Genomic DNA, 10,238 nt, shown 5'->3' with positions numbered 1-10,238 from the left:
CCCATTGGCTGGTTGGTCACCCGCCACCCCCCCCACCACTCAAGCTCGCGCTTCCATTGGCTGGTTGGTCACCTGCCACCACCACCCCCCCCACACCAACCCCCCCACACCCAAACCCGCGCTCCCATTGGCTGGTTGGTCACCCGCCACCCCCCCCCACCACCCCCCCACATCACCCCCCACCACTTAAACTCGCGCTTCCATTGGCTGATTGGTCACCTGCCACCCCCACCACCCCCCACACCCAAACTCGCGCTCCCATTGGCTAAGTTGGTCACCCCGCCACCACCAACCCGCCCCCCCGACCCGCGCCCCATCTCACGAACCGCGCCGCTTTACCGCACTGGGAAATGTAATTCCACCGGCGCTGCCTACCGCGAGGGCCACATTGACTCCACATGGCCGTGCCGCCAGGGCAGCAGTGGAGCGAGCATGATGTCTCCGGGCTGCTGAGCCTCGCCGTGGACGGCAGGGACGCGTCGGCGGCTCGCCAGATTGCCGCGGGTGATTATAGCGAAGCGATCACGGCGTGCGGCGGGGGGGGGGGGGCGGTTAACGCTGGGAGAGTCGGCGGCGTGGCTTGCTCGCTCATCCGGACTAGTATATTGAGTGTCCGGTCTGGTTGTATTCTGTAGCGTTGTTAAGGACTGTGGGTTTTTTTTTTAAAGTTCACGTTAATCCGTTTGCGCGTTTATGGCATTTTGTACGCGCTTGCGAAGAACGGCTCGTTGACCCGAAACGTCGTCATCGTTACTGACGAGTTTTACCAATCGTATGCGCGTTGTACAAAGACGCGTCCCCCACGTCACGTCTCCACCTCCCCCGTGAGACGGAGCGATGGAGATGGCATTCGAGTACTGTGCAGGAGTTCGTGGGGGTTCTGACACCCGGCGGCGTCTCGAGAGAGCATTCATCCAGCAGTGGATTCACCATGGTCGATGGAGGCCTCTCCTTTGACTATTCAGCACTTGACGTTGGGCTGAGCGGGTTGGTGAAGTTGGGGGTGGGTGGTGTGGTTGGAAGCATAGACGTTGCGACGTAGTATAGTACAACAATGGGTTGTGTTGTAACGCCCCCTAGTTTAGTTTTAGTTTAGTTTCATTTATTTTGGTATAGTCCCGCGAGCCATTCGGCTCTTGAATCGGGTGCAACCGCAACAAACAAAAAAATAAAAACATGAACAAGAAAACATCTTAAAGTGACTGTGCAAACAGAAAATCCAGAAAAAAATCGAAATATTCCTGAAATAACACCGTACACCAACGCTGTGTGCAAAAATCCCAGTGGGATGCAAGTCAAACAACAACAAGAAAACTTAGAAGGGAAACAATAAAATAATAAAAATAATAATAAAATATTTTTTATTGTTTTATATATATTTTATTGTTTCCCTTCAACGTGATTTTACCGAAAGAGCTAAGAATATGAATTACTGCAGTCACGAAAGCTTTAAATCAAAATTTAAGAAAACTTATATTAAGGCCCCATCAGTCTAACTCCGTACTACAATAAACAAAAACATGGCCAAACCAAAAAACTTTTAGAAATCACCAAAATAAAGCCATAAATGCGGTCTATAACAACTTGCTATGATGCATGGTTGTCCATCCAAGCACTACGCAGGCACGATACCGGCTTAGCTTTGCGATGTATGTGTTGGGTCGGGCACGTGTTTACTCATTATAATCGCCGTAAAGTTACGCTTATTTTACTTTAAATGCGTTTAAATATGTTAACGCTTGATCAAACATTCTGACTATGCGTCCAGTACTCATTTGTTGTCAAACGCATCCACAAATATTGGTCCCATGTGTATAGCGTACACATGCTTTAATGACAGTCCAATGGATGGACTGGTCCTGCCACCTGAATGTGGAACGTTCACTATTGACAAGCTTGTTATTATAACAGTTGACTGTGCGTCCAGTACTCATTTGTTGTCAAATTCACCCACAAATGTTGGTCCCAAGTGTATACACATTCTTTAATGACAGGCCCAATGGATGGACTGGTCCTGTCACCTGAATGTGGAATGTTCACAATTGACATCGACAGAGGCCGTCGATGAAGATGCACGGATTCCCACACTTAGGCTTTGAACTTAATTGTTGGTTTGTGAGTACAAGCTGATGCAACTCGTGCTGTAATCGGCCAAGTTACACATTCCTTGGATTACATTTTGTTATGGGAGTGGCTACTACTCTACTATTAGTAGGTGACATTTGCCATTTGATGGACTATGAATGAACACTGCTTCGACAGTTGTTTTTGTAGAATCAGGGGTTGGCCTTCATGGGTTCATTAGGACGTCTCTGGAGCTATGCACTTTTAAATCTTAGTTGAAAACTGAAGTTCTTTAGACATTATCTTGGTGTGTTCAGTTGGTTGTGCTTTCCCGCACCTCCGCTTAGCGCGGGTTGGCTACGTACGGTGCGAAAGAAGTTCAACGTACAATACATTAGCTACGGTTTAGGGATAGGAGTTCGTTTTCAGGGTCAGGTTAGGGTTTTAGTGGTTAGGGTGTACACTTGGGTTTTTTGGTTAGGGTTTTAGGGGCCGTCCATAAATGACGTCACGCGATTTTGGACGGTTTTTGACCCCCCCCCTCGTCACACGGCGTCACAAGAAGTCAGACCCCCCTCAAATATGACGTCACAAAGCTCTGCCCCCCCCCCAAAAAAAAACACAGGCTTCATATTGCGTTAAACTATTGTCATTGTAGTGCGTATTGAATGTGGCGCTGCGCTCTGATGTTGTAGGACAAAACATTTATTAAAAAGTCTATTTAATTAAGTAGAACGTGTTGTCTATATTTATTTAAAGTTGCGCATTTTGATGTGACGTCACATTTCTCAAACCCACCCCCCTTCGTCACACATCGTCACAAATGTCTGACCACCCCCCCTAGGTGCGTGACGTCATTTATGGACGGCCCCTTAATGGTTAGGGGTTTAGGAGTTCGGGTCGAGGTTGGGTTTAAGGTCTGTAGTTAGTTTAGTAATTGGGGTTTACGGTTAGAGGTTTGGCATTAGGGGTAGGGATTTTAACGACAGGAGTTCGGTTTACTGTTAGAGATTAACGTAGGGGTTGGTTAAGGGTTAGTGATTCGCATTTAGGGTCAGAAGTCGAAATTAGGCTCAGGGGTTGGGTTTTACGAGTAATGTATCAATCTTGATTTGAAGCTTTTGTGACTGCAGGAATCCATACTCTTTGGTTCTTTCGGTAAATCACGTAGGTAGAAAATAAAATGGGTCGTTTTAAAAGTGAAATAATTTACCGCCACCACTGCTCCCCATGTAAGGCACATTCAGTTCAAGAATCTACGTTTTTTCCCCACATTGTGATGAATGTAGCGGCCTCTAGTGGCTGGAGGGGAGGGGATGTATAATACGTACATGACCTGGGCCTGTTGATCATCAAGTTCATGTCGGTTTGTGTGTGTGTGTAATAATTATGGTGGCATTGCTGATGGGGGAAGGGGTGATGTTTCCCAAGCTGACAAGTCTCGTCTTTGCAGATGTCGCCGAAGGAAAATGCTCGCTCCTGGACCTGGTGGATAATATGGGGTAGGTGACAACAACAACAACGACAACCACCTATTCAGTGTGTTTGGCGTCTTAATGCAACCGCATCTCAACATTCTTCGCAACAATTAATAAAAACTACATTCGGGCTGAAGGGGTCGGGGTTGGGTGAGGGCATAGCCATCGAACAAAGATAGTCACTGCATATAGTGCGTTCAGATGCGCTTGTGCAGCCATCTGGAATGCTCTTCCTGCTGGTCTTTGGAAGCCACTTGACATTTTCACTTTTAAATCATCTCGATGGAAAACTCATTTCTTTAGAACTGCTTTTTGTGTTTAATTTGTTGTCCTTCGATTAGCACGATTGGCTACGTATGGTGCAAAAGAAGTTAAGGTTCAACATACGAGAGAGTAATAAAGCGGCACAGTCCGGGATCCAACAACAACTACGACCCATGACCAACAACAGGCGAAGCCGGGGAAGTCGACGAGCCCCGGGCACAGATGGGGCAGCACCCATGAGTGCCAGACCATCCTCAGGGATGCCAGGACCCGTGTTCACCAGTGTATCTCGGGGGTCAAACGGAAATTCAAAGATTGTGAGAATTCTGAAAAATCACCCTCAGACAGTGCCATAGCGGATGGTGGTTGGTAGGGATTGGCTGGTGGTGGCGTATTGTCGGACGTTCCCCCGGGACTTGGCTTGTCGGTGACTATTGCATCCTGCTGCTTGTGTGTGCCTTTGGTCGTTTCTCCCTGTGTCTGTGATATAGGATTATTTCCACCTTCCCCACTCCCTTCTAATTCCCTGTTTTTCTACAGTTTTTTTTGTTGAAAGCGTGGTTTTGTTGTTTAGCAAGGCGCATTGAGATGCTGCGGGATATCGGCAGCAAATAAACTCTAAATCATCTTACTCTGCTTGGCTAAAAACTTTAGCAGTTTCAGTCTCGATCTGGTTTACATACATGCTTCGGACTTTTATCAGTTGAAGAGGCGCATGTCCAGTTGGCCTGGGGAGCAACATTTTAAACGGTGAATGCCAGCGCTTAATGTATGGCTCAATATATTCTGGGTCACTGGTAGACTCTAGTAGATGGCACATGACCAGTGGACACAGCCAAAGAAAGATCTATAATGGGTGTGGGTGTGCCAGGTGGATAAATATTATTCAAATGGCCGAACTATTCAGAACCTGCTGATATTAAACCCTAGTGCATATCCATATGGGTATGAAGCCACCAGTGCAGCGGTTAGCGCACTGCGCTATGAACGCAGCGGTCCGAGTTCGATTCCGGCCCGCGGCCAACACCAGTGACAATTATCCGAACCGGTTCTGGGCCTCCCCTAGGTTGACGGAGCCTCAAATAAATACCTGGTGCGGTGTGTAAGCATCATCACTGGGGAGACAAAGGTGACCGGGCGCGGTGCTGCCCACCCACCCACCCCCTTATGTGCCATTGCTGGCCTTCGGAGGTGCTCACTAACAGCACTTGCCCCTACAGTCTGTTCAGGCTATACGGGGGGCCACCACGTCGTCGGAGGTTTCACCACCTTGCGTCCGTCATCTCGGCGCGTTGCCGTACGTTGCGCTTGTGGTTGTCGCAGGGTCTATCTCACCCACACGGAGACTGAGATCCGTGCGTTGGCGACCCGCCTGCTCTCCGACGTCCTACAGCACAACTTGCGCAAGCTGCAACCCAAAGAGCGTAAGACGTTTAATGTCCTAGAGTCAAGATGCCGTCATCGCTTGCAGTTTCTGACGTTGGCTTCGTGTTTTTGTAGGCATGTAACGATGAATGGCGTCACTGATTTCGATTAGAAATGCACCTTTAAATCTTGGTTATTGCGTAACTCGAACCCTAATTATAACCTGAATACTAGTCGCTCACTGGTAGATTACCACCAAGAATAATTGGTTAAAATAGGTTTTTAAGCTCGTGTTATATACATTGAATCATCCAAATGAGAATCGATCACCTCTAAATCCTGCAAATGACATGTTACATTTAGGCTTGTGGAGCAAACAGCACTGTACAAATGAGCCATAAGCAACAACAAATAATACGATCGCGATGATTACCAAGGAGACGAAAAATAACCTCCTCTTGTATTGAATAGTTCAATGGCATCGCCCATCACGGGAAACGTTACATGTCGAGTATTTAGTTTGTTGTTGTTGATGGTGTGCTCTAACGCGCGATTGTGACCGCGTGTTTTCCCCAGTGGAAGTCCTCGCCTTGTTCTACATTGACAAACTCAAGGACCATTACACCGTCCTGCCCAGCGTGCTGCAAGGATTTGTTGCATTGGTAAGGGAGCGCAGCTGCACTGCCTCGTTGTTCTTTCCTAATGGAGAGGTGGCCAGGAGGTGGTAGTAGAACAAGTGGGTTGTTTCTCTTCCATCTCTGCAAACTTACGAGTGCTCTCAGCTCTTTTGCGTTTGTTATCTCCAGGTGCTAAGAATATCTGCCACAAGCAAAAACACCCACTTATGGAACCAGCTAAACTTTGCACTGTAGTAGAACCCTCCTGAACAATTTAAATTGGTGAATTAAGCATTGGCCGTTGTGCACAACCACAATCAACAAGTAAACACTTGACACATTCATCATTCACATCGTGGGTTTTAAAAGAAAAACTATAATAGGAGACATGTCAGGTAATGGCCCTTCGTCATAGCACTTCATTTCATGATGTTATGAAAAAGCAATAATTATGTGATATTAATGCTATTTTTTTTACTTATCACTATAAACCATTGCACAAATTCTAGACGCACAGTGAACTGTCAATTATGCAGGGTAATGAGAGGCAGGGAGATTTTTGTCTTTAGTTTGTTGACCTTCCCCCGTGCCTCCGATTAGCACGGTTGGCTGCGTACGGCGCGATAGAAGTTAAACATTCATGTAAACAAAAACACAGATGATGCTGAAATATGTAAATAAGACTCTCACGAATGTACAATTTACCGATGAAGTAGGACGGAAGACTCCAAATGTTGCATTGTTTTTGTATCGCTTCTCAATGTAATCGGTTTACTTGTCAACACATATTAAGTAACGTGGCCAATGAATCACTGACCCTCAACGCGAGTGCAGGGCAGCTTATAGTCGAACCAGCGCTTCCGTGTAAATGCACTGTCAGTCGGCAAATCGGGGTAATCCTTTGACGGATAATCCAGAGTGAACTGTACTGTACGCTTTTAAGGAAGCTTTACCTCCTAACAATAGGCCATTCGTCTTTTTTTTAAATGTGGTATTTGGTGCTATGTGTAAGCATATGGCTTTTGTGTTTCCAGAGCAGCACCCCTAATCTTCCCGTGGGGCTCGAGGTGCAGGTGCTGAAGGCCATCTTCCAAGATGTTCACGTTCAGGTGAAGGCTTCCACCTGCCCCGTGGGTGTCCCTGCACTCCTGCATTGGCGATTTCCTTCAGATGGTCATCGCTGTCCACGATCGTGCATCACGATAATAATTCTTAGGCATGCACTGATTCTTAAATTGACGAAGCAAGACAAATCCTCATGATCGCGATTCCAATTTCGATTCAATCAGATTGATGTAACGTGCTCAAACTTTTTGTCGCAAGTCGTACATTCTCATTAAATATATCATAGTGTCAGATGCTCTCCGTCAAGCAGACATTCTCATCTACACTGGCATGGCAGTGGCACTTGTGTCAAACCACATACTCTGCCGATGAATAAGACATTGTCCAAAACTGTAGATAATTACCTTTAAAGTGATGCCTGATGTGTAGATAAAGGAGTAAATACACATGAGGTGGCGTGTACCGCGGAGATGGAGCCACGTGCAAGTGCTGTGCGAATTTCTGCATCGTGTGGCCGTGGGGAATAGGGATGGCTTGGGGAGACCTTCCATCTTGCAGCGTTGACAAGAGGGCATGAAGGCCACTGGGAGGATGAATTTTATATATTGATGATGAAGTTGCCTCGCTTGTCCTCCTGCCATCCACCCGACAGTCCCTGGTCTACTCTGATCGGCGGAGCGTCTACAACATCATCGCCAACTTCATGGAGACCAAAGAGCCAGGTAACTGTGCGGAGCGGGCAACAGCTGATCGATCGTAGGTGCACGGAGCAGTCTGCGTTGCGTGTCAGTACGTAAGCGGTGTATGTTATGCACATGACAGCAGGTGCAATTGTGTTATATTTAACTCGTATTATCCACCATTCTTAGGATATATATAATAATGTTGTTACATGCTAATATGGAAAGGTTTTTCATTACCTGTGTTTTTGTGTTACCCGGCCATCACCCCGGATAGTTGAGAGTTGACTTCTTGTACTTGGAGCGATGGATTTTTACATCAGTGCATCGTGGGAGGTGACGGCACCAGTGGATTGACCACTGCTGATGATGATTAACAGTGATTGCTTGTATGCATGTAGATATATATTTATGCTATCTAACCCAAAAACCTCTTATGGATAATATTGGTCGCGAAAGCCTACGTGTTAGACTTTATGTAGGTATGTTGAATTTCTTTTACACCGTACGTCGCCAACTTTGCTTATCGGAGGTACGTGGGAAGGACAACAAATTAAACACAAAAAACTGTTCTAAAGAAATGCATTTTGAATCAAGATTATTTTAAAGTGCATAGCTCCAGTTGATTCCTAATATCGGAAGTGAGAGCGTTCCAGACGGCCGCAGAAGAGCATCTGAAAGCGCGTGATGCAGTGACCGCCGAGCAGGCCAGATGCGACCTGCGGACTTCATGCAGCCGTGGATTGACCATGGCCGCGTGACATGCTCGATGTCCCCTGCAGAGCTGAAGGGACTTGGTACGGACTTTACGTACGGCTTCGTCCAGGCAACGGACGGGGAGAAGGACCCACGCAATCTCCTCATCTCGTTCCGTATCGCCCACGGCATCGTGGCACATGGGTACCAGCTCGGTGAGCAACGTACGAGTGTCGTGTTCGCTCTCCAACAACGACAGCGACTGGCTCGTAACGGTCGTGTACAAAGTTACAGGCGCTCGGGTGACTAAAGGGGTCAGGGTATCGAGCTGGCGGTGTACGGATCATATTTAACGCACTCTAGATTTCTGTTTGTATTGTTTCTGTTACTATGTCATTATTAATTGGGCTTATTATTGTAACAAGCTCGATTATCCGAACTGCAAAATTTTCATATAATTTACTACCATTGAAAATACTCGCATGCATGATTTGATGCGTGTTATAAACGAAAGAATATATTTTAATTGGGAAATTATTCATTGTTGCATTCCTGTGCTTGCTTAGCAGTGGTGGAGAGTGCCAGGTTTTTTGTTTGGTTTTACACAGTCCATGAAGAGAGACAAAGTCATTTAAATATATCACAACAGTATCATATTATTCAGGGATTCATTTCTCAATGAATGGTTTCTTGGTTGCTGTTAGATTGGAGTGGGCAAGTGATTAGTAGCCACAGCCATTACAAACAAGTATGCTGGATGTCGATTGCCGGATATGTAAATATTTTCCGGGTTGTTGTCCTGGGCAGCACTGGTTTAAAGATAGCCCTGGTGTTACTTCTTGGGTCTGGAGGATGGTGCTCGGTTAGCACGCCGCACTGCAAGTTGGAAAACCTGAGTTCGATTACTGGCCACAGCTAACCGGGTAAGGGACCCAGAAAACATTACCTTGCCCGGCACACCCGACATCCAGTATACCTCTCACTCTGGGCTGTAGCTACGAGTCACGTGCCTCTACTGCAATCTACCAGTCAGCGGGAGAATAAGCAGGAGATAATTTTAAGGCCTGGTTGGAGTTCACAAGACATTTTTGGGGAAATGTTTCCAGATGCTTTTGTACACATCTGACGGTTGCTCCTGTTTGCCGACCATTGGCAGGGAGCTTTGTGGAAGAACTCTTCGAAGTGACCTCCTGCTACTTCCCCATCGACTTCACGCCGGTGAGTGCAGTTGTCGCCACCGTCGACCCCCACGCCGCCGGATCTTGGCACGTTTTTGGCTTCCAATTTTCCTAAATTCGGGAAATTATCCGCAAATTGCTCAATTTGGGATTATACATAGCAATCGTTGGCATTCCCCCGACTGCCAAACTGTTGCCCCAGGTCACAAATGAGGGTCATTGTGATCTCTTTCAGTTCTCGCCTGGTTAACCAAACTAAACCTGAATCTTGAATGTTTATCGCAGGCACGTTTGCGTGGGTGAATGTGTTTTGTCTTGGCAGCCGACCACCGACCCACATGGCATCACCGCTGAGCAGCTGGTCCTGGGACTCCGGGCTGTGCTCAGCTCCACACCAAAGTTTGCCGAGGTACGAGTTTGGGGTTAAGATCAATGTTAGGGTTAGAGTATGGGTTATAGTTAGGGTCAATGATAGTGTTAGAAGTCATAGTTAAAATTAGGCCCGGAGAGTCAGTGTTAGGGTCAAGAGATGTGTTATAGTTTTGAATGAATGTTCGGTATCAGGTTAGAGTTGGAGTTAAAGTTCAGGTTATGGTGAGGTTAGGATTAGACGTATGGCTAGGGTGAGAGAGTCATCTTTTGAGTTCGGGTTAGAATTAGGGCTTAAGATGTAGGCCAGGGTTATGATCATAGTCCGAATCAGGATTAGGGTTCGGGTCATGGGGCAGTACAGGACTTGTGGCATGAATGTGAAGTGTGACCAAACAAGGCAACCCTATAGAGCCAACACAACGTGGGGAGGCCTTCAACCAGCTGTGAATTAACAACAGG

The 10,238-nt window shown here is 46.8% G+C and overlaps 1 protein-coding gene across 1 annotated transcript in view; it reads left to right on the top strand.

Moving 5' to 3' along the window:
- The first annotated feature begins 300 nt into the window (after positions 1-300).
- Positions 301-10,238, top strand: part of MMS19 (MMS19 cytosolic iron-sulfur assembly component) — a 41,902-nt gene continuing 31,964 nt past the window's right edge. The window contains exons 1-9 of the mRNA XM_032955439.2: positions 301-504; positions 3,518-3,566; positions 5,130-5,230; positions 5,748-5,833; positions 6,823-6,897; positions 7,506-7,575; positions 8,316-8,444; positions 9,386-9,447; positions 9,730-9,816. Coding sequence (XP_032811330.1) covers positions 399-504; positions 3,518-3,566; positions 5,130-5,230; positions 5,748-5,833; positions 6,823-6,897; positions 7,506-7,575; positions 8,316-8,444; positions 9,386-9,447; positions 9,730-9,816 — 765 coding nt within the window. The 5' untranslated portion in view covers positions 301-398. The remainder of the gene's footprint in view (positions 505-3,517; positions 3,567-5,129; positions 5,231-5,747; positions 5,834-6,822; positions 6,898-7,505; positions 7,576-8,315; positions 8,445-9,385; positions 9,448-9,729; positions 9,817-10,238) is intronic.

The sequence above is a fragment of the Petromyzon marinus genome, chromosome 16 (assembly GCF_048934315.1).
Source record: "Petromyzon marinus isolate PM22_M1 ecotype Great Lakes invasive population chromosome 16, UKy_Petmar_22M1.pri1.0, whole genome shotgun sequence".
Classification (NCBI taxonomy): domain Eukaryota; kingdom Metazoa; phylum Chordata; class Hyperoartia; order Petromyzontiformes; family Petromyzontidae; genus Petromyzon; species Petromyzon marinus.
Note: the sequence above shows the minus strand (reverse complement) of the source record. Positions and strands in the feature narration are given on the sequence as shown.